Genomic DNA, 24,786 nt, shown 5'->3' on the forward strand with positions numbered 1-24,786 from the left:
AACTTGAAGCTCTCGACCCTCTCCACTACAGCCCTGGGGGCGTGTTCGACTCTCCGTTTCCTGTAGTCCATGATCAACTCCTTTGCCTTGCCCACATTGAGGGAGAGGCTGTTGTCCTTGCACCACACTGCCAGGTCTCTGAGAGGTTGAAAATGTCTGAGTATGCCTCTGGTAATCCGGTTCTGCGGCATTGTGAATGTTAACCTGTTTAAAGGTTTTACTCCAGGGTTTCCCAAACTCAGTCCTTGGGTCCCCAAGGGGTGCACGTTTTGTTTTTGCCCTAGCACTCCAAAGTTGATTCAAATAATCAACTAATCATCAAGCTTTAATAATTTGAATCAGCTGTGTAGTGTTAAGGGCAAGAACCAAAACGTGCACACCTTGTGATCCAGAGGACCAAGTTTTGGAAATGCTGTCTTACTCACATCGGCTACGGAGAGTGTGATCATACAGTCGTCCGGAACAGCTGGTGCTCTAACGTATGGTTTAGTGTTGCTTGCCTCGAAGCAAGCATAGAAGGCATTTATCTCGTCTGGTAGGCAATCGTCTCTGGGCAGCTCTCGTCTGGGTTTCCTTTTGTAATGCCTGATACATTCAACAGCAAGAGTTAGTTAGCTAACTTGCCAAAAAATATATATACACTATTTACCAAAGGTATGTGGACACCTGCTCGTCGAACAACTCATTCCAAAATCATGTGCATTAATATGGAGTTGATCCCCCCTTTGCTGCTATAACAGCCTCCACTGGAAAGGCTTTCCACTAGATGTTAGAGCATTGCTGCAGGGACTTGCTTCCATTCAGCCAAAAGAGCATTAGGGAGGTCTGGCACGGATGTTGGGCGATTAGGCCTGGCTCGCAGTCGTCGTTCCAATTCATCCCAAAGGTGTTTGATGGGGTTGAGGTCAGGGCTCTGTGAAGGTCAGTCAAGTTCTTCCACACCGATCTCAAAAAAACAATTTCTGTATGGACCTCGCTTTGTGCACGGGGGAATTGTCATGCTGAAAAAGGAAAGGGCCTTCCCCAAACTGTTGCCACGAAGTTGGAAAAACAACCCATGAAAATGATTCCTCCTCCACCAAACTTTACAGTTGGCACTATGTATTTGGGCAGGTAGTGGTCTCCTGGCATCCGCCAAACCCAGATTCGTCCGTCGGAATGCCAGATGGTGAAGTGCGATTCATCACTCCAGAGTCCAATGGCTACACGCTTTACCCCACTGCAGCTGACGCTTGGCATTGCACATCATTGCACCCTACCCCTAAACCAGGTTGATATCCTGTATCCAACCCTAAACCAGGTTGATATCCTGTATCCAACACTACCCCTAAACCAGGTTCATATCCTGTAACCAACCCTACCCCTAAACCAGGTTGATATCCTGTATCCAACACTACCCCTAAACCAGGTTCATATCCTGTAACCAACCCTACCCCTAAACCAGGTTCATATCCTGTATCCAACCCTACCCCTAAACCAGGTTCATATCCTGTATCCAACCCTACCCCTAAACCAGGATCATATCCTGTACCCAACCCTACCACTAAACCAGGTTGATATCCTGTAACCAACCCTACCCCTAAACCAGGTTCATATCCTGTATCCAACCCTACCCCTAAACCAGGTTCATATCCTGTATCCAATCCTACCCCTAAACCAGGTTCATATCCTGTATCCAACCCCAACCCAGGTTCATATCCTGTATCCAACCCTACCACTAAACCAGGTTCATATCCTGTTCCCAACCCTACCACTAAACCAGGTTCATATCCTGTATCAAACCCTACCCCTAAACCAGGTTCATATCCTGTATCCAACCCTACCCCTAAACCAGGTTCATATCCTGTATCCAACCCTACCCCTAAACCAGGATCATATCCTGTACCCAACCCTACCCCTAAACCAGGTTCATGTCCTGTATCCAACCCTACCCCTAAACCAGGTTCATATCCTGTATCCAACCCTACCCCTAAACCAGGTTCATATCCTGTATCCAACCCTACCCCTAAACCAGGTTCATGTCCTGTATCCAACCCTACCCCTAAACCAGGTTCATATCCTGTATCCAACCCTACCCCTAAACCAGGTTCATATCCTGTATCCAACCCTACCCCTAAACCAGGTTCATATCCTGTATCCAACCCTACCCCTAAACCAGGTTCATATCCTGTATCCAACCCTACCCCTAAACCAGGTTCATATCCTGTATCCAACCCTACCCCTAAACCAGGTTCATGTCCTGTATCCAACCCTACCCCTAAACCAGGTTCATATCCTGTATCCAACCCTACCCCTAAACCAGGTTCATATCCTGTATCCAACCCTACCACTAAACCAGGTTCATATCCTGTATCCAACCCCAACCCAGGTTCATATCCTGTATCCAACCCTACCCCTAAACCAGGTTCATATCCTGTATCCAACCCTACCCCTAAACCAGGTTCATATCCTGTATCCAACCCTACCACTAAACCAGGTTCATTTCCTGTTTCCCTCAATCCAACCCCATCTTTATTGTCTTCTTTACATCTTTTAAACCAAATAACGTTTGTTTTAATTTAGTCAAGGTCCCTTGTCCAACCCCAAACCTGATCTGGAAACAGAGAAGAGGGACAGAAGAGGGAACGAAGCCCTGAGCTGTCCCTACAAGACCTTAACCAGAAACAGAGAAGAGGGAACAAATTTCTTTGTCTCTCTCAGAAAAATGTATTATTAAAAATACATTTGAGTTATATATAAAAATAAACACACACAGTGATTTATTAAACAAAGTGACAATTTAAAAATACATTTAAAAGACAGCATGGGGTTTTAAAGACACATTTCCACATGTAAATAATAAAGCATATACATCACAAGCAAATACTGTAGCACTTGATTAACGCACACACACACAGAGAGAGACAGAGTAAAAAAAAACTATTTAATCACAGTTTGTACACTGAATCTACATAAAAACAGACATACTCCATATTCAATTCATGTCTTGGGATTAAAAAAAAAACCCAAAAAACATAAAAATGTATTTCTGAGTAGACTTTCTCCAATCGGATTTCATATGGCAATAAGGGCATAAACAAAACCACTAAGCACCAACTTTCAGTCAAAATTTTGACAAATGTGGGAGCACTGTGTGTCAACTCATAAATTGTAAGTTTATGTGAAATATCTCTCTTCACACTTGGAGCAATGGTAAGAAATCTCCCCTGTGTGTGTTACCTCATGGTCTTTCCCAAACTGGGTAAATATCGTTCCACACTGGAAGCATTGGTAAGGTTTCTCTCCGGTGTGGCTTCTTTCATGTAATTTCATTTGCCTTAACCAGGTACATGTCATTCCACAGTGGGAGCAGTTCCAAAAGGCTTCTCCCTAGTGTGTATTCTCTCATGCTGCTTCAGCTTCCCTAACTTCTTAAAACTCCTTTCACAATGAGAACACTGGAAACGCTTCTTTACAGAGTGTGTTAGCTCATGTTTTTTCCAGTTACTTGAGTCAGTGAAATTCTTTCCACACTGGGAGCAATGGTAAGGCTTTTCTCCCGTGTGCGTCCTCTTATGCTTTGTCAGGGCCCGTGATAGGATAAAACTCTTACCACAGTGGGAGCAGTGGTAAGGCTTTTCCCCTGTGTGTATTCTCTTATGTACTTTCAGGTTATATAACCGGTTAAAGGTTTTTCCACATTGAGCACATTTGTGAGGCTTATCTCCTGTGTGCATTCTCTCATGTGCCTTCAGGTTCCATAACTGGGTAAAACTCTTTCCACACTGGGAGCAGTGGTGATAAGGCTTCTCTCCAGTGTGTGTTCTCTCATGCGCTTTCAGTTGCCTTGACCAGCTAAAACTCTTTTCACAATGGAAACAGTGGTAAGGCTTTTTCCCAGTGTGTACCCTTTCATGATCTTTCAGGTTACTTAACCGCTTAAATGTATTGCCACATTGAGAGCATTTGTGAGGCTTATCTCCTGTGTGTATTCTCTCATGTGATTTCAGGGAACTTAACTGTGAACACCGCTTTCCACACTGGGAGCATTGGTAAGGCTTCTCTCCTGTGTGTATTCTATTATGTAATTTTAGGGTCCCTAACTGGGTAAACTGCTTTCCACACTGGGAGCATTGGTAGGGCTTCTCTCCTGTGTGTATTCTATTATGTATTTTCAAGCTCCCTAACTTGGTAAAACTCTTTTCACACTGGGAGCAGTGGTGTCGTCTTGCTGGTTTGGACGTCTCTGGCTCTGGTTCCTCTGATTCTGGACTCTCTCCTGCCAAAGACAAACAAAGTACACTGCTCAAAAAAATAAAAGGGAACACTTAAACAACACAATGTAACTCCAAGTCAATCACACTTCTGTGAAATCAAACTGTCCACTTAGGAAGCAACACTGATTGACAATAAATTTCACATGCTGTTGTGCAAATGGAATAGACAACAGGTGGAAATTATAGGCAATTAGCAAGACACCCCCAATAAAGGAGTGGTTCTGCAGGTGGGGACCATAGACCACTTCTCAGTTCCTATGCTTCCTGGCTGATGTTTTGGTCAATTTTGAATGCTGGCGGTGCTTTCACTCTAGTGGTAGCATGAGACGGAGTCTACAACCCACACAAGTGGCTCAGGTAGTGCAGCTCATCCAGGATGGCACATCAATGCGAGCTGTGGCAAGAAGGTTTGCTGTGTCTGTCAGCGTAGTGTCCAGAGCATGGAGGTGCTACCAGGAGACAGGCCAGTACATCAGGAGACGTGGAGGAGGCCGTAGGAGGGCAACAACCCAGCAGCAGGACCGCTACCTCTGCCTTTGTGCAAGGAGGAGCAGGAGGAGCACTGCCAGAGCCCTGCAAAATGACCTCCAGCAGGCCACAAATGTGCATGTGTCTGCTCAAACGGTCAGAAACAGACTCCATGAGGGTGGTATGAGGGCCCGACGTCCACAGGTGGGGGTTGTGCTTACAGCCCAACACCGTGCAGGACGTTTGGCATTTGCCAGAGAACACCAAGATTGGCAAATTCGCCACTGGCGCCCTGTGCTCTTCACAGATGAAAGCAGGTTCAGACTGAGCACGTGACAGACGTGACAGAGTCTGGAGACGCCGTGGAGAACGTTCTGCTGCCTGCAACATCCTCCAGCATGACCGGTTTGGCGGTGGGTCAGTCATGGTGTGGGGTGGCATTTCTTTGGGGGGCCGCACAGCCCTCCATGTGCTCGCCAGAGGTAGCCTGACTGCCATTAGGTACCGAGATGAGATCCTCAGACCCCATGTGAGACCATATGCTGGTGCGGTTGGCCCTGGGTTCCTCCTAATGCAAGACAATGCTAGACCTCATGTGGCTGGAGTGTGTCAGCAGTTCCTGCAAGAGGAAGGCATTGATGCTATGGACTGGCCTGCCCGTTCCCCAGACCTGAATCCAATTGAGCACATCTGGGACATCATGTCTCGCTCCATCCACCAACGCCACGTTGCACCACAGACTGTCCAGGAGTTGGCGGATGCTTTAGTTCAGGTCTAGGAAGAGATCCCTCAGGAGACCATCCGCCACCTCATCAGGAGCATGCCCAGGCGTTGTAGGGAGGTCATACAGGCACGTGGAGGCCACACACACTACTGAGCCTCATTTTGACTTGTTTTAAGGACATTACATCAAAGTTGGATCAGCCTGTAGTGTGGTTTTCCACTTTAATTTTGAGTGTGACTCCAAATCCAGACTTCCATGGGTTGATAAATTGGATTTCCATTGATTATTTGTGTGATTTTGTTGTCAGCACATTCAACTATGTAAAGAAAAAAGTATTTAATAAGATTATTTATTTCATTCAGATCTAGGATGTGTTGTTTAAGTGTTCCCTTTATTTTTTTGAGCAGTATATTTCATGTAACAGAGATTGATATCTTATTCACAAGAAACGAATGAAAACAGGCGGGAAATGGGGAGGGACAACGAGCGAAACTTGTCCAATAAGAAACGCTTGTTTTTGTTTTCCGATGCAAAACATTTTGCTACGTTTTTCACTAATGAATACAACCTTAAATGAAACCTCCACATGATAAAACTGTCTTCCTGTTTAAGGGGTTTAATACAAATCAGATCCCTCAACCTGAGGTCAAGTTAATCACTATGACAAAGTCAAGCTGTGCAACAGCTGGAAACCAAGTCAGGTCTAGAAAAGTCTGAAAAGTCTACTATAATAGGATACATTTGATCCATTGTTACGTTTTGTTGGTGACAAATGATTGGTTAAAGAGTATGGATGACAGGAAGTTAGTTGGTGCAGTGTTGCTAGATTTCAAAGCTGCTTTACTTACTAAATAAATTGTGTAATTTGTTTTTTTGTTGGTCATTTTTTGGGGGGGAATCCTGGCTTTCCTTGGCATCCATGAATACACGCCACTGGCTGGGGGACTTGTTGACCCGGGATCATTGATAGCCAGCAAACCCTGGACGATAACCCCAATCATGACCATTAGGACAGTTCAGATGGGGGGACTGTTCCAATTCTCATTTGGTAGGACACTTTCATTCAACATGTGCCATCCCCGGACTGCAGGGAACGTCTAAATGTTGTCAGTCACCTTTTGCACTCCCATAATAAAAAATATGTAGTTAACTCAACTCTTGAAGAAATAATGTTCTCTAATGCAGTAATGTCTTTCTAGAGGCAGATGATCACCCTAGGAGGTTAAGACTTGGAGGAGACTTGTCTTAACAGGATGAAAGTCAGCCCTCTACATCTGCAGCAGACAGGAGGGAAGATTGTGTCACTAACCCGGGTCGGAGGTCAAAGACAAAGAGGCTGAGCGTTGCATGAGATACTGAGCCATGGAATTTCATGAGCACAAGCTAATGTATTTAAAATAAGATGTGAATCCCTCATGTTGAGTCTATGGAGGAGGACAGAAACATGAAGCAGCTGCAGTAGTAATGTTCTTCATGTTGAGTTGGCTATGAAGGAGGAGGAGAGGAACATGAAGCAGCTGCAGTACCAATGTTCTTCATGTTGAGTTGGCTATGAAGGAGGAGAGGATCATGCACATTGGTACTCCTGCTGCTTCTTCATGTTGAGTTGGCTATGAATGAGGAGGAGAGGAACATGAAGCAGCTGCAGTACCAATGTTCCGATATTGGGCAGCCATGTTGTTTGAGGTCATTGTGAAGCATTGGGAAGCCATGTTGCTTGAGGTCATTGTGAAACATTGGGAAGCCATGTTGCTTGAGGTCATTGTGAAGCATTGGGAAGCCATGTTGTTTGAGGTCATTGTGAAGCATTGGGAAGCCATGTTGCTTGAGGTCATTGTGAACTATTGGGCAGCCATGTTGCTTGAGGTCATTGTGAAGCATTGGGCAGCCATGTTGTTTGAGGTCATTGTGAAGCATTGGGCAGCCATGTTGTTTGAGGTCATTGTGAAGCACTGCTGTTGCAATTATGAAAATGCAGCATCTTCTTGGTTGAGCGTGCAATGTGTTTCTGAGACACCGGAAATTACTCTTCTATATGCCAAACGTGCACCACTACACCTTTGGTGCAGATATGAGCTTGGTTGTACCGTTGTTGCTCAGGTCCTATTGCATGACGATAAGGAGGTGAACAAGAAGATGGTCCCTGCGTACTGGAGGTCGACCGATTAATTAGTGTTGATTTCAAGTTTTCCTAACAATCGGTAATCGGATTTTTGGGCCACCGATTTGCCGATAAAAAAAAAAAAATATATATATATATATATATTTTTTTTAAACACCTTTATTTAACAACTAGGCAAGTCAGATTAATAACACATTCTTATTTTCAATGACGGCCTAGGAACGGGGGTTAACTGCCTTGTTCAGGGGGGATTCGGGGATTAGTTTTTGCAACCTTTCGGTTACTAGTCCAATGCTCTAACCACCTGCCTTACATTGCACTCCACGAGGAGCCTGTATGGCAGGCTGACTACCTGTTACACGAGGGCAGCAAGAAGCCAAGGTAAGTTGCTAGCTAGCATTAAACTTATCTTAACATAATCAATAGTTAACTTCACATGGTTGATGATATTACTAGTTTATCTAGCGTGTCCTGCGTTGCATATAATCGATGCGGTGCCTGTTAATTTCTCATCGAATCATAGCCTACTTCGACAAAACGGGTGATGATTTTACAAGCGCATTTGCGAAAAAAAGCACTGTCGTTGCACCAATGTACCTAACCATAAACATCAATGCCTTTCTTTAAAATCAATACACAAGTATATATTTTTAAACCTGCATATTTAGTTAATATTGCCTGCTAACATGAATTTGTCACCTCTTGCGTTCCGTGCAAGCAGTCAGAGTATATACCGAAATTATAGTTTCCGGATTCGACCATATTAATGACCAAAAGCTCGTATTTCTGTGTGTTATTATGTTATAACTAAGTCTATGATTTGATATTTGATAGAGCAGTCTGACTGAGCGATGGTAGGCAGCAGCAGGCTCGTAAGCATTCATTCAAACAGCACCTTCGTGCATTTTGCCAGCAGCTCTTCGCAATTCTTCAAGCATTGCGCTGTTTATTACTTCAAGCCTATCAACCCCCGAGATTAGGCTGGTGTAACCCATGTGAAATGGCTAGCTAGTTAGCGGGTGCGCGCTAATAGCGTTTCAAACGTCACTCGCTCTGAGACTTGGAGTAGTTGTTCCCCTTGCTCTACATGGGTAACGCTGCTTCAAGGGTGGCTGTTGTCGATGTGTTCCTGGTTCGAGCCCAGGTTGGAGAGAGGAGAGGGACGGAAGCTATACTATTACACTGGCAATACTAAAGTGCCTATAAGAACATCCAATAGTCAAAGGTATATGAAATACAAATCGTATAGAGAGAAATAGTCCTATAATTCCTATAATAACTACAACCTAAAACTTCTTACCTGGGAATATTGAAGACTCATGTTAAAAGGAACCACCAGCTTTCATATGTTCTCATGTTCTGAGCAAGGAACTTAAACGTTAGCTTTTTTACATGGCACATATTGCACTTTTACTTTCTTCTCCAACACTTTGTTTTTGTAATATTTAAACCAAATTCAACATGTATCATTATTTATTTGAGGCTAAATTTATAGTATTTATGTATTAAGTTAAAATAAGTGTTAATTCAGTATTGTTGTAATTGTCATTATTACAAATAAATAAATACAATTAAAAACAAAAATCGTCCGATTAATTGGTATCGGCTTTTTTTTGGCCCGCCAATAAATCGGTATCGTCATTAAAAAATCATAATCGGTCGACCACTACTGCGTACCCACTGTCACCAAGAATGATTCCACTATGTTGTCCTCCTTCAACATGAGCAAACAAAGCAGAGTTTTGGAAAATCCTTGATTCATGATTTGTACCTTTCCAACGTGCAACAATGTTGGAGAACTGCACACTGGGAGAACACACACACACACACACACACACACACACACACACACACGCACTTATTGAGAACCAGAATGTAATATTTCTATACTCCACAGCATCTGCTGTACAGGGACACCTGATGGGAATATGACATACATCTATAGAGCCAATGACTCCAGGGAAGTACCCATATTCATAGAACTCCAACTTGTAGTTGGCAGAAAGCATCATATTCATAGAAATCTACCTTGTAGTTGGTTTGGGCAGGAGCATCATATTCACAGAACTCTACCTGGTAGTTGGCAGAAAGCATCATGGAACTGTCTTTCAGTTCACACATAGTATTGCAGACTTTGTGGACTATTCTGCATTGAGTCGGTTCCCTTACACCACATTAATCTCCTGTTTCACGATAGAAGGTTCTAAATGCCCAAAAAAACCTAAAGGTGATCAGTACTTGTAGGGAAGGAGGGAGGGGCCTTCCCCCTAGAGAGTCAGATGAAAGCCTTGGCTCAAGGTGATCAGTACTTGTAGGGTGGGTGGGTGGGGGGGGGCTTCCCCTAAGAGAGTCAGATGAAAGCCTTGGCTCAAGTAAACAAATAAAAATCAGCTGCATATGGAAACGATCATGGAAATTGATTTCATCAAAATCATTCAGTGGGTTGTTGCGGTCTATAACCGGCCTTCTGTCTGGTCTTGGTGCTGCTCTGTGATCATTATTGTAATAGTTCAGGTAATCCATTTTCCTCCAATGCCAAGGTCAACCTGGGGGACCATTTTCCTCCAATGACAAGGTCAACCTGGGGGACCATTTTCCTCCAATGACAAGGTCAACCCGAGGGACCATTTTCCTCCAATGACAAGGTCAACCTGAGGGACCATTTTCCTCCAATGACAAGGTCAACCTGGGCGGCCAACATCCATTCATCTGAAGTTAAGCCCCACCTCTGGCCAGGTTTAATTTAAACCTTCACCTAGATGAACTCTAATCGTCCTTCTGGAATTCAGACTTTTTAAATCTAGACTAGGGGCAAGTCAGAGACTATTTTTAAACCATGTCTGAGAAATGCAATGAGTTAGCCGCGTTTAAAAGTGCAATTTAGCCAAGGATTAGGCTGTGTCTGCGAAACCACCCTTATATGCTGGAGTTCAGGCTTTATTTGAAAAGTTCAAGTAGGAAATTGCATGAATTTTGTCCATTACAGAGGAGGCCAAGTCTCAAAAAAGGCTTTTCAGTCAATCATATTTCATGGCTTTTTGAAATATCTCACAGAGCTTGTTTCTCCACTCACAGCTGTCCCCCAGTGTTAGTTATAACATGAATAGCCATTTGGAAGGAAAGGGTTGGCTGCCAAACACGAAAAATATCATTTTTTAAAAGATTGTAATTTCCATTCTTACCGCAGAGAGGAAAATCAAACATTATGGATGTTACATGCTTTGTTCAGACGTTGAACTCACGTAGCCCACCTTTTCTCTCACAATGAGAACGAGTTGACAATTCCTTATATAAAAAGTTGTTTATGCTCATTGCACATTTATAAAAACACAGACTAGACAGCTAGTATAACAGTCTGTGGCTAAAACGCTGCTAGCGGTACGTGGTACCGCAATGCAGCGTGACAGAAACTGTGCAGTACGCCTCAGTCACACCTACTGAGTCATTGCTGTTCGGTACACCAGAAGCACATTCATTTCCAATGGAAACGCTGCGTTTACCTTGCAGCATTGAGTTGGAGAGGCAGTTTGTTCCGTGTGGTGCGTACGATGGACTTACAGAACGTAGGCATCAAACTGTATGTGTAGACGGCTTGACAGAAACGGTAGCAGAAGATGAATGTTGAACTGTTGTTGAACTGTTGTTGAACTGCTGTTGAACTGCTGTTGAACTGCTGTTGAACTGCTGTTGAACTGCTGTTGAACTGCTGTTGAACTGTTGTTGAACACATATCCAGAGGACGCTGTGGACCATTTTTTTGCGCAACGACGCTAATCGGTGTGATCAAGAAGTTCGTTTTTTCCAGAATCAATGTTCCTTGATACTCCCGTTTTACTAGGGTTTTACTAGTAGGGTAGGTTTTACTAGGGTTTTACTAGTAGGGTAGGGTTTTACTAGTAGGGTAGGTTTTACTAGGGTTTTACTAGTAGGGTAGGTTTTACTAGTAGGGTAGGTTTTACTAGGGTTTTACTAGTAGGGTAGGTTTTACTAGTAGGGTAAGTTTTACTAGGGTTTTACTAGTAGGGTAGGGTTTTACTAGTAGGGTAGGTTTTACTAGGGTTTTACTAGTAGGGTAGGTTTTACTAGGGTTTTACTAGTAGGGTAGGTTTTACTAGTAGGGTAGGTTTTACTAGGGTTTTACTAGTAGGGTAGGTTTTACTAGGGTTTTACTAGTAGGGTAGGTTTTACTAGGGTTTTACTGGTAGGGTAGGTTTTACTAGTAGGGTAGGTTTTACTAGGGTTTTACTAGTAGGGTAGGGTTTTACTAGTAGTGTAGGTTTTACTAGGGTTTTACTAGTAGGGTAGGTTTTTACTAGTAGGGTAGGTTTTACTAGTAGGGTGGGTGTTACTAGTAGGGTGGGTGTTACTAGTAGGGTGGGTGTTACTAGGGTTGTACTAGTAGAGTAGGTTTTACTAGTAGGGTGGGTGTTACTAGTAGGTTAGGTGTTACTAGTAGGGTAGGTTTTACTAGGGTTTTACTAGTAGAGTAGGTTTTACTAGTAGGGTGGGTGTTACTAGGGTTTTACTAGTAGGGTAGGTTTTACTAGTAGGGTGGGTGTTACTAGGGTTGTACTAGTAGGGTAGGTGTTACTAGTAGGGTGGGTGTTACTAGGGTGTTACTAGTAGGGTAGGTGTTACTAGTAGGGTAGGTGTTACTAGTAGGGTGTTACGAGTAGGGTGGGTGTTACTAGTAGGGTGGGTGTTACTAGGGTTGTACTAGTAGGGTGGGTGTTATTAGTAGGGTGGGTGTTACTAGGGTTGTACTAGTAGGGTAGGTGTTACTAGTAGGGTAGATTTTTCTAGGGTTTTACTAGTCGGGTAGGATTTACTAGTAGGGTGGGTGTTACTAGGGTTTTACTAGTAGGGTAGGTGTTTCTAGTAGGGTAGGTGTTACTAGTAGGGTAGGTGTTACTAGTAGGGTAGTGGTTACTAGGGTTTTACTAGTAGGGTGGGTGTTACTAGTAGGGTAGGTGTTACTAGTAGGGTGGGTGTTACTAGTAGGGTGGGTGTTACTAGTAGGGTGGGTGTTACTAGTAGGGTGGGTATTACTAGTAGGGTGGGTGTTACTAGTGTGTTACTAGTCGGGTAGGTTTTACTAGTAGGGTGGGTGTTACTAGTAGGGTGGGTGTTACTAGTAGGGTGGGTGTTACTAGTAGGGTGGGTGTTACTAGGGTTTTACTAGTAGGGTAGGTGTTACTAGTAGGGTGGGTGTTACTAGTAGGGTGGGTGTTACTAGTGGGGTAGGTGTTACTAGTAGGGTGGGTGTTACTAGTGTTTTACTAGTAGGGTGGGTGTTACTAGAGTTTTACTAGTAGGGTAGGTGTTATTAGTAGAGTAGGTGTTACTAGTAGGGTAGGTGTTACTAGTAGGGTAGGTGTTACTAGGGTTTTACTAGTAGGGTGGGTGTTACTAGTAGGGTGGGTGTTACTAGTAGGGTGGGTGTTACTAGTAGGGTGGGTGTTACTAGTAGGGTGGGTTTTACTAGGGTGTTACTAGTTGGGATGGGTGTTACTAGTAGGGTGGGTGTTACTAGTAGGGTGGGTGTTACTAGTAGGGTAGGTATTATAGGATTTTACTAGTCGGGTAGGTTTTACTAGTAGGGCGGGTGTTACTAGTAGGGTAGTTTTTACTAGGGTGTTACTAGTAGGGTAGGTTTTACTAGGGTTTTACTAGTAGGGTAGGTTTTACTAGGGTGTTACTAGTAGGGTGGGTGTTACTAGTAGGGTGGGTGTTACTAGGGTTTTACTAGTAGGGTGGGTGTTACTAGTAGGGTGGGTTTTACTAGTAGGGTAGGTTTTTACTAGTAGGGTAGGTTTTACTAGTAGGGTGGGTGTTACTAGTAGGGTGGGTGTTACTAGTAGAGTGGGTGTTACTAGTAGGGTGGGTGTTACTAGTAGGGTGGGTGTTACTAGGGTTGTACTAGTAGAGTAGGTTTTACTAGTAGGGTGGGTGTTACTAGGGTTTTACTAGTAGGGTAGGTGTTTCTAGTAGGGTAGGTGTTACTAGTAGGGTAGGTGTTACTAGTAGGGTAGTGGTTACTAGGGTTTTACTAGTAGGGTGGGTGTTACTAGTAGGGTAGGTGTTACTAGTAGGGTGGGTGTTACTAGTAGGGTGGGTGTTACTAGTAGGGTGGGTGTTACTAGTAGGGTGGGTATTACTAGTAGGGTGGGTGTTACTAGTGTGTTTCTAGTCGGATAGGTTTTACTAGTAGGGTGGGTGTTACTAGTAGGGTGGGTGTTACTAGTAGGGTAGGTGTTACTAGTAGGGTGGGTGTTACTAGTAGGGTGGGTGTTACTAGTAGGGTGGGTGTTACTAGGGTTTTACTAGTAGGGTAGGTGTTATTAGTAGAGTAGGTGTTACTAGTAGGGTAGGTGTTACTAGTGTTTTACTAGTAGGGTGGGTGTTACTTGTAGGGTGGGTGTTACTAGTCGGGTAGGTGTTACTAGTAGGGTAGGTGTTACTAGTAGGGTGGGTGTTACTAGAGTTTTACTAGTAGGGTAGGTGTTATTAGTAGAGTAGGTGTTACTAGTAGGGTAGGTGTTACTAGTAGGGTAGGTGTTACTAGTAGGGTAGGTGTTACTAGGGTTTTACTAGTAGGGTAGGTTTTACTAGGGTGTTACTAGTAGGGTAGGTGTTACTAGTAGGGTGGGTGTTACTAGTAGGGTGTTACTAGTAGGGTGGGTTTTACTAGGGTGTTACTAGTAGGGTGGGTGTTACTAGTAGGGTGGGTTTTACTAGGGTGTTACTAGTAGGGTGGGTGTAGCTAGTAGGGTGGGTGTTACTAGTAGGGTGGGTGTTACTAGTAGGGTAGGTATTATAGGATTTTACTAGTCGGGTAGGTTTTACTAGTAGGGCGGGTGTTACTAGTAGGGTAGTTTTTACTAGGGTGTTACTAGTAGGGTAGGTTTTACTAGGGTTTTACTAGTAGGGTAGGTTTTACTAGGGTTTTACTAGTAGGGTAGGTTTTTACTAGTAGGGTAGGTTTTACTAGGGTTTTACTAGTAGGGTAGATTTACTAGTAGGGTAGGTTTCACCAGTAGGGTAGGTTTTACTAGTAGGGTGGGTTTTACTAGTAGGGTAGGTTTTACTAGTAGGGTAGGTTTTACTAGGGTTTTACTAGTAGGGTAGGTGTTACTAGTAGGGTGGGTTTTACTAGGGTGTTACTAGTAGGGTGGGTGTTACTAGTAGGGTGGGTGTTACTAGTAGGGTGGGTGTTACTAGTAGGGTGGGTGTTACTAGGGTTGTACTAGTAGGTTAGGTGTTACTTGTAGGGTAGGTTTTACTAGGGTTTTACTAGTAGGGTAGGTTTTACTAGTAGGGTGGGTGTTACTAGGGTTTTACTAGTAGGGTAGGTGTTACTAGTAGGGTGTTACTAGTAGGGTGGGTGTTACTAGTAGGGTGGGTGTTACTAGGGTTTTACTAGTAGGGTGGGTGTTACTAGTAGGGTGGGTGTTACTAGTAGGGTGGGTGTTACTAGGGTTTTACTAGTAGGGTAGGTGTTACTAGTAGGGTGGGTTTTACTAGGGTTTTACTAGTAGGGTGGGTGTTACTTGTAGGGTGGGTGTTACTAGTCGGGTAGGTGTTACTAGTAGGGTAGGTGTTACTAGTAGGGTGGGTGTTACTAGAGTTTTACTAGTAGGGTAGGTGTTACTAGTAGGGTAGGTGTTACTAGTAGGGTAGGTGTTACTAGGGTTTTACTAGTAGGGTAGGTTTTACTAGGGTGTTACTAGTAGGGTAGGTGTTACTAGTAGGGTGGGTGTTACTAGTAGGGTGGGTGTTACTAGTAGGGTGTTACTAGTAGGGTGGGTTTTACTAGGGTGTTACTAGTAGGGTGGGTGTTACTAGTAGGGTGGGTTTTACTAGGGTGTTACTAGTAGGGTGGGTGTTACTAGTAGGGTGGGTGTTACTAGTAGGGTGGGTGTTACTAGTAGGGTAGGTATTATAGGATTTTACTAGTCGGGTAGGTTTTACTAGTAGGGCGGGTGTTACTAGTAGGGTAGTTTTTACTAGGGTGTTACTAGTAGGGTAGGTTTTACTAGGGTTTTACTAGTAGGGTAGGTTTTACTAGGGTTTTACTAGTAGGGTAGGTTTTTACTAGTAGGGTAGGTTTTAATTGGGTTTTACTAGTAGGGTAGATTTACTAGTAGGGTAGGTTTCACCAGTAGGGTAGGTTTTACTAGTAGGGTGGGTTTTACTAGTAGGGTGGGTTTTACTAGTAGGGTGGGTGTTACTAGTAGGGTGTTACTAGTAGGGTGGGTTTTACTAGGGTGTTACTAGTAGGGTGGGTGTTACTAGTAGGGTGGGTTTTACTAGGGTGTTACTAGTAGGGTGGGTGTTACTAGTAGGGTGGGTGTTTCTAGTAGGGTGGGTGTTACTAGTAGGGTAGGTATTATAGGATTTTACTAGTCGGGTAGGTTTTACTAGTAGGGCGGGTGTTACTAGTAGGGTAGTTTTTACTAGGGTGTTACTAGTAGGGTAGGTTTTACTAGGGTTTTACTAGTAGGGTAGGTTTTACTAGGGTTTTACTAGTAGGGTAGGTTTTTACTAGTAGGGTAGGTTTTACTAGGGTTTTACTAGTAGGGTAGATTTACTAGTAGGGTAGGTTTCACCAGTAGGGTAGGTTTTACTAGTAGGGTGGGTTTTACTAGTAGGGTAGGTTTTACTAGTAGGGTAGGTTTTACTAGGGTTTTACTAGTAGGGTAGGTGTTACTAGTAGGGTGGGTTTTACTAGGGTGTTACTAGTAGGGTGGGTGTTACTAGTAGGGTGGGTGTTACTAGTAGGGTGGGTGTTACTAGTAGGGTGGGTGTTACTAGGGTTGTACTAGTAGGTTAGGTGTTACTTGTAGGGTAGGTTTTACTAGGGTTTTACTAGTAGGGTAGGTTTTACTAGTAGGGTGGGTGTTACTAGGGTTTTACTAGTAGGGTAGGTGTTACTAGTAGGGTGGGTGTTACTAGTAGGGTGGGTGTTACTAGTAGGGTGGGTGTTACTAGGGTTTTACTAGTAGGGTGGGTGTTACTAGTAGGGTGGGTGTTACTAGGGTTTTACTAGTAGGGTAGGTGTTACTAGTAGGATAGGTGTTACTAGTAGGGTGGGTGTTACTAGTAGGGTGGGTGTTACTAGTAGGGTGGGTGTTACTAGTAGGGTGGGTGTTACTAGTAGGGTGGGTGTTACTAGGGTTTTACTAGTAGGGTGGGTGTTACTAGTAGGGTGGGTGTTACTAGTAGGGTGGGTTTTACTAGGGTGTTACTAGTAGGGTGGGTGTTACTAGTAGGGTGGGTGTTACTAGTAGGGTGGGTGTTACTAGTAGGGTGGGTGTTACTAGTAGGGTGGGTGTTACTAGGGTTTTACTAGTAGGGTAGGTGTTACTAGTAGGGTGGGTGTTACTAGTAGTGTAGGTGTTACTAGTAGGGTAGGTGTTACTAGTAGGGTGGGTGTTACTATTAGGGTGGGTGTTACTAGTAGGGTGGGTATTACTAGTAGGGTAGGTGTTACTAGTAGGGTAGGTGTTACTAGTAGGGTGGGTGTTACTAGTAGGGTGGGTGTTACTAGTGTTTTACTAGTAGGGTAGGTGTTACTAGTAGGGTGGGTGTTACTAGTAAGGTGGGTGTTAATAGGGTGTTACTAGTAGGGTGGGTGTTACTAGTAGGGTGGGTTTTACTAGGGTTTTACTAGTAGGGTGGGTGTTACTAGTAGGGTGGGTGTTACTAGTAGGGTGGGTGTTACTAGTAGGGTGGGTTTTACTAGGGTTTTACTAGTAGGGTGGGTGTTACTAGTAGGGTGGGTGTTACTAGTAGGGTGGGTGTTACTAGGGTGTTACTAGTAGGGTGGGTGTTACTAGTAGGGTGGGTGTTACTAGTAGGGTGGGTGTTACTAGGGTGTTACTAGTAGGGTGGGTGTTACTAGTAGGGTGGGTGTTACTAGGGTGTTACTAGTAGGGTGGGTGTTACTAGTAGGGTGGGTGTTACTAGGGTGTTACTAGTAGGGTGGGTGTTACTAGTAGGGTGGGTGTTACTAGTAGAGTGGGTGTTACTAGTAGGGTGGGTGTTACTAGTAGGGTGGGTGTTACTAGTAGGATGGGTGTTACTAGTAGGGTGGGTGTTACTAGGGTGTTACTAGTAGGGTGGGTGTTACTCGTAGGGTGGGTGTTACTCGTAGGGTGGGTGTTACTAGTAAGGTGGGTGTTACTAGTAAGGTGGGTGTTACTAGTAGGGTGGGTGTTACTAGTAGGGTGGGTGTTACTAGTAGGGTGGGTGTTACTAGGGTGTTACTAGGGTGTTACTAGTAGGGTGGGTGTTACTAGTAGGGTGGGTGTTACTAGTAGGGTGGGTGTTACTAGGGTGTTACTAGTAGGGTGGGTGTTACTAGTAGGGTGGGTGTTACTAGGGTGTTACTAGTAGGGTGGGTGTTACTAGTAGGGTGGGTGTTACTAGGGTGTTACTAGTAGGGTGGGTGTTACTAGTAGGGTGGGTGTTACTAGGGTTTTACTAGTAGGGTGGGTGTTACTAGTAGGGTGGGTGTTACTAGTAGGGTGGGTGTTACTAGTAGGGTGGGTGTTACTAGTAGGGTGGGTGTTACTAGGGTGTTACTAGTAGGGTGGGTGTTACTAGTAGGGTGGGTGTTACTAGGCTCTGCTCTTTGCGTAATTTGAGGAGTTGACACGTAAAAATGGTATCGTGAGAGAGGATAAAGTTCTTTATTAAGGTAAAATGTCTCTGTGTTTCAGTGTCCAAATGACCGTTTCTATTGGACCAAAACACAATTAGCGAGTTGAAACGGCTTGTCGTCAGAGGAAGTAGTGATCTTTAGTCTTTGTTGTTGTTAGTGACAGGGGGAGGGGCTTGGCAACAGGAGGGGGGGCTTGGTGGCTGTACGGTGGGAAGGTGCACAGTGAACACAGCACAGAAGAAGCGAATAAGATGAGACCAAAAAGAGAAACAATCATTAAAAAAAAGTATAATAATGGAGTCCTGCGATACTGGCATTTGGAAAATTGTGCTAAAACATACATTCAAATTAATTGAACTCATTTGATATATCACCCAGCCCAAATTACAAGTAGCCTGACAACGGCCTAATAGCAGGACAATAACCTAAAACACAAGACAAATCTACACTTGAGTTGCTTACCAAGAAGACAGTGAATGCTCCCGAGTGGCCGAGTTAAAGTTTTGGATTTAAATCTACTTGAAAATCTATGGCAAGACCTGAAAATGGTTGTCTAGCAATGATCAACAACGAATTTGACAGAGCTTGAAGAATTTTGAAAAGAATGTTGTACAATCCAGGTGTAGAAAGCTCTTAGAGAGACTCACCCAGAAAGACTCACAGCTATAAAATTGCTGCCAAAGGTGCTTTACATTTTTACATTTACTTAACTAGGCAAGTCAGTTAAGAACAAATTCTTATTTACAATGACAGCCTACCCCGGCCAAACCCGGACGATGGTGGGCCAATTGTGCGCAGCCCTATGGGACTCCCAATCACGGCCGGTTGTGATACAGCCTGGAATCGAACCGGGGTGTCTGTGGTGACGCCTTTAGCCTCCAGTGCCTTAGAACGCTGCACCACTTGGGAAAATTGTTCCTAAAAACTTTATGGATGTTACATTGCCTGTCCCAGTCAACCCCCTCTATCTTTACAAGACTCTAGAACAAACTAAACTCAAGACACTTCAATTTGGCCTGTATTGCTTCATTAACATTTTCCTTGGCCTCCTACTCTGTAATAGTCCAAATTAATGCAATTTCCTACATAAACGTTTCAAATTAAGCCTGAACTCCAAAATATAGTCCTTAAGGATAATCATGAACATTTAGTCATTTCCAAATGAAACACTTTATTTCTGCATTGCTCAGGTTGAGCTTTCCACAGAATCAACCACAGCTAATATGTTCAGTCTCCCCAAAAAGCCTGTCCATTTCATGTAACCTCCATAAAGCTTCTATTTGTTTTATTTCTCCAACATGCCAATATTTAGAATCCCGATTTCCTGGATATACACTCTGCCCAAGGTGTACTACAGACAAACACATCAAATGTTTAATTTATATTTTGTCTGCATATTCTGTGAGACATTAATGAAGCCTAGCTGGTTAATAAAGGTGAAAAAAAGGTGAAATCGGTTTAGTAAAATAGGTGAAATAATAATTATTTTTTAAGTTGTGATTTTGCGTGCAAATGTAATGTCCATAGAGCTGGATTCACCCATAACTTCAATAGAATGACCCTTTAAAAATCACATCAGTTAAACAGAAAGAGATTCAGAGACATGGATTCAACAACTACATAGTTTGTGCCCCAATTTAAGACAGTACTCACTGGTGTTATTCAGATCTCCATTATTCTCTTCTTCTTCCTCCTCCCCCTCCTCTTCCAATGTGACAGTAATCTCCCCCTCCTCCTTAACTCCAAAAACGTGTTCCATTTCTTTTACTAATACAGTCATATTCTCCTCAACAAAAACGACATTCTCTTGTTTATCTTCCTCTTCTTTCACTCCGAAAGCTTCTTCTTCTTCTTCTTTCACTGTAACCGCCTCACCCTCTACTTCTTGTTTTACTGTGACATCCTCCTCTTCCTTCTCCTCTTTCACTGCAACTTCTTTCTCCGTCCAGCAGACCTCTTCTTTAGCAGGAGGGGAGTAGCTTAGTGAACTCATGGTCGGGGATGTTAACTAGCTAATTAGCATTAGCCTAGTTCTAGGCTAATTTAACCAGTCAGCTAGCTGACTAACAACGTAAACATTAAATGGAGTAACTAGTAAAGACGCAGACAGTATTTTTAAAACACTGATGTTAATACAAACCCAACGAGCTTCAATGTTTCGGTTTTATGTTAGCAAGCAAGCTACCGAGGTGGTTGAATCAGCCGTTTTGTTGTTGAAGAAGCGTCCTGTTCCGTCCACTAGTTTATACGTCACGCAAGAAGCGCCACCTGAAAGACGCATATCGCCATCTGCGGACTGGAGTGGGTAACGCAGTTTATGAAAATATTCACTACATTGTGTTTGTTCTGGCAAGCAATATCATAACAAGTCATTTCAAAATCTGTTGTTTATTTTGCCAATTGTAATACCCAAATGCTAGTTGTACTGTTCAGCATGTTGCTGCCATTTGTACAATGTTCTGTTTAAAAAAAAACAGTCAAAAACATTCCTTCTCACGTCTGTATATATATATATATATATATATATATATATATATATATATATATATATATATTTATGTGGCTGTAACTAATAATATTTTACTGTAAATATGGCAAAAACCTATATCTAAGTTTCCCAATGAGCCAGAAAATGAACAGATATCTTGAATTCTTTATTGAAGTTAGCTGGCTATCTTATTGATCCAAATAGCACGATTATCTAAATGACACATAGATATGGACGCGCGCGTACACACACACGAAACAAAGTGTGGGACTTACCTCTCTTTTTGCAAGTCACAGGCCAGATGTCCCATCCCCTTCCGAAATGTGAAAGAAGCTAACGCCTGCAACGTCGTGAATTGTCCAAATCACCGGAAGTAATGCTGCTCGTTATCTCATGCAATTTGTAAATTGCAGTGCATGGAGATTTGTGTTATTTCTATCGGAAAAAAAGAAAGTAAGAAAGTAGATGTTTTTCCACTTGGAACCTACTGGTTGCTCAACTTTATTCATGGTTTGCTCACACGTAAAGGTGGTGGAATTATGAGGGAATGAAGACAAGGTCAGAATACACTTATCCGTAGACACACCCCTGCCACGCCTCCATTTCTGCGATCTCCACTCCAAACAAATATCCGTCTGGCACATGCGTCTCCTTCTACTTCAGTTCAACGTCAGAATGTGTGCGGAAACTGCGTGAAAAGGGAATGAAGTTCCATTTACGTGTGTGTTTCTCCGGTCTAAATTCCCTCCACAATTAATAAATACTCTTAGAATAATAGCTCATTGTTTTTTAAAAGTTATTTTTAACATCTAGATGTGACCATATTCCTGTCACAGGCAGGCTGCTGCCTGGACCGTATCAATGAAAGGAATCGCTGAACCACGTTGTATAATGGATATTTATAACAAACACATGGTACGGTAGGGGTGGTAATGAGAAGGCCTCCTCGTGGTGACATCTTCCCTCATGGTCTCTCAGGCCCTGAATCCAGGGGCCAGTTTTTTTTAAAGAAACGTTTAATCTGAATCAGAATGATCCAGATTCTGTATTTTGTAACATTTTTTTTTCAGAAAATAAACTGACACCACAATATCAAATAATCTGTGTTTTCAGAGTTTTGGCCACTTCACCATCTACTGGACAAATTGTGGTACTACTTCTACACAGATTATTTTATTTTTTATTTAACTAGGCAAGTCAGTTAAGAGCAAATTCTTCTTTACAATGACAGCCTAGGAACAGTGGGTTAACTGCCTTGTTCAGGGGCAGAACGACAGACTTTTACCCAGGGATTCGATCTAGCAACCTTTCGGTTACTGGCCCAACGCTCTAACCACTAAACTGCCTACCGCCCCTTGTAAACTACATGAATAAAGATACCTTGATGAAACATAATAGAACCTATCACTTCTCAATATACCAACTGACCACATACCTTTACTGGAGTCAATTTAACACAATTAACCTTTGGTTTTCAGATGTAAGAATGTTTTCTAAACCTCCTCACCTTAGTTACATAGAAATGGTTGTAGTACATTTCACCTTTCTAACACCTTTCTAAATCCAACCTTGCAGTGGGATCAAGATAATCCTGATTTTCAGCATTAAAACTATCCTAATCCCTATCTTTTTGCAAAATGAGTAATGGCCTCTGTGTGCTGGGTCCACATGTGGCTGCGCAGTTGTTTTGAGAACTGTGGCAGCGACATTGTCACCAGGCTGAGGAGGTGACATGTTTCCACAAAAGTGAAGTGGGAGCCTGCCAGTAAGGAAGACCGCTGATGTTGTAACCGATGTGAAATGGCTAGTTAGTTAGCGGTGGTGCGCGCTAATAGCATTTCAATCGGTGACGTCACTCGCTCTGAGACTTGAAGTAGGGTTTCCGTGGCTCTTGTGGCGCGATGGGTAACGTTGCTTCGGTGGGTGTCAGTTGTTGATGTGTGCAAGGGTCCCTGGTTCGAGCCCGGGTTGGGGCGAAGAGAGGGACGGAACCTACACTGTTACAATGGCACCAACAGATTTCCTGCAAACAACTTTCTCACTCTGGTCTGGGACTCCCACTTCCTGTTGGTAGAAAACAATTAAGGCATTTATTAGGCTACAGGTATATTCAAGAATCACTGTATATTGTCCATTTTAAATCCAAAATGGCCTCAGGGATGACAGATCGTGTGTTGAAATAAACAATAGCCTTAGAAATAACATGGATTTGCTTGTACCTCCTCTGCTTCCTCCTGCTGCAGTCTCCTCCAGGATGAAAACCTTTCCAGGTATGAAGATGTCATCCTGGAAAACAAACGTTTTGTTAAGACAACTGAACCCAAATATATAAGTCTTGTATACTTTGTCAACACACACACAGCAAATACAGGGACATTTTTTTCAGCAAACATTAGCTATGTCATCTTCAGTCTAGCTAAAGAAGGTGGCGCTAACAAAACATATTAAAAATAATAATAATAATAATCTGTCAACAAAATGTATTACAGTAACGTTACTTGACTATCTGAGGTGGAAGCTAGCTACAGAGTAACTGCCTAGTGACAGGGCTACACGGAGAGTTAGTTGCAGTCGAGTTACTTGCGAACGTTATTTGCTGGGGGGTGTTACACAAAACACTTCAGACGCAATTAGCTTGTTAACGTTAACTAGAGTTGCAACAAAGTTGTCCAGTGTCTAACGCTAGCCTAGTCAACAACAGTCCTGACTCATGACCGGTTACCGTTCAGGCTCCATTATTTCGCGTCGCCTCCCAAGTGCAGTCCGGCTTTTGCTTGACTCCGAAGTCAGCAATGTAGTTGATGGTCGGTCGGTAACCCCGACACCGTAACCCTCGAAATTGAAAATGGATGGGCAAGCAGGGGGCTTCTACGTAGGTTTATGACTCCTTTCCATTCGGAAACTCCGAATGGTTCCTGCCAGTGACGCACTGGCGTCAGTCGTTACTATGGCAATTTAAAATGACGCTGACCACAGCTCAAATAAACCTTGTCGACGATCAAAATACTAAATATAGAGATGTTTTTATGTTAAATGCACATGTTTAGTATTAGTGGATTGAATACATCTCTTTGCTTAGGATATACTTCCTAAAGTGTTTCCATTCCTCTTTAAAGGTAAGATTTGGGATCAGAATCGAATTCTTATGTTTTGAAAAACCCATTTCTAACGTTTTAATGATATCCGATAGGTGAAATCCAGAGATAACTTTTGAGAAACTGCCCCCTGAAGACTTGAAGCCCCACCCCATAGCACCCAAATGTATACACTTTTCCTCACACCATGGCACAACTCTCATTCATACACCAGATAATGACATCACATAACTCTGTCATACACCATTTAATGACATCACATAACGCTGTCATACACCAGATAATGACATCCCATAACTCCGTCATACACCAGATAATGACATCACATAACTCTCATTCATACACCAGATAATGACATCACATTATCCACTTATCCTGTCAACTGAAAGGACGAACCACCCCATTTAACAACGGTAAAAGTCAAGTCAGGACTTATCCTGTCAACTGAAGGGACGAACCACCCCATAACCATGGTAAAAGTCAAGTCAGGACTTATCCTGTCAACTGAAAGGATGAACCACCCCATTTAACCACGGTAAAAGTCAAGTCAGGATTTATCCTGTCAACTGAAAGGACGAACCACCCCATTTAACCACGGTAAAAATGCCTGCAAACATGGACGAGTATAAAACAGACCAGCTATGAGCTCCGTAAGGGACAAAACGGCTCAGACATGAGATGTATGTGGAAGAGATTATAAAGGGAAAACCACACCGATGCCTCACCTCCCCAACCAGCTGGTCTGCACATGCTCTGAGGACGCTATAAAGGTGTTTGTCTGGACACCATTGTTCCTGTACCCAAGCAAGCAAAGGTAACTGAACTAAAAACGACTCACTTCTGTCATCGAGTGGCTCCCAAGTGGCGGCAGCGAGAGCTGTCACTACATACCCTGGTTCGATTCCAGGCTGTATCACAGTGGTCTGAGACAATGCATCTCTACAGTAACTGGTTCCATTCCAGGCTT

At 43.2% G+C, this 24,786-nt stretch overlaps 2 protein-coding genes and 1 long non-coding RNA gene across 3 annotated transcripts in view; all 3 read right to left on the reverse strand.

The window, feature by feature from the left end:
• Positions 1 to 24,786, reverse strand: part of LOC115178195 (zinc finger protein 658B-like) — a 1,063,446-nt gene that overhangs the window by 173,815 nt on the left and 864,845 nt on the right. The gene's annotated exons all lie outside the window — the stretch shown is intronic.
• Positions 2,737 to 20,116, reverse strand: LOC115178217 (zinc finger protein 239-like). Its single transcript, XM_029739314.1, has 2 exons — positions 19,890 to 20,116; positions 2,737 to 4,258 (listed from the first exon to the last, which is right to left on the reverse strand). The coding sequence occupies exons 1-2, from the start codon at positions 20,014 to 20,016 to the stop codon at positions 3,333 to 3,335; spliced, it is 1,053 nt and encodes a 350-aa protein (XP_029595174.1). The 5' UTR covers positions 20,017 to 20,116; the 3' UTR covers positions 2,737 to 3,332.
• Positions 22,657 to 24,001, reverse strand: LOC115178247 (uncharacterized). The gene is made up of 3 exons (XR_003872577.1): positions 23,447 to 24,001; positions 22,944 to 23,010; positions 22,657 to 22,788 (listed from the first exon to the last, which is right to left on the reverse strand). It is a non-coding gene; the product is annotated as an uncharacterized LOC115178247 (long non-coding RNA).

The sequence above is a fragment of the Salmo trutta genome, chromosome 38, assembly GCF_901001165.1.
Source record: "Salmo trutta chromosome 38, fSalTru1.1, whole genome shotgun sequence".
Lineage (NCBI taxonomy): Eukaryota > Metazoa > Chordata > Actinopteri > Salmoniformes > Salmonidae > Salmo > Salmo trutta.

Coding starts and splice junctions, on each gene's coding strand:
- LOC115178217 (XM_029739314.1), bottom strand. CDS start 20,016: ATGACTGTATTAGTAAAAGAAATGGAACACGTTTTTGGAGTTAAGGAG. Junction 4,259..19,889: donor TGGAGATCTGAATAACACCA/GTGAGTACTGTC, acceptor TGTCTTTGGCAG/GAGAGAGTCCAGAATCAGAG.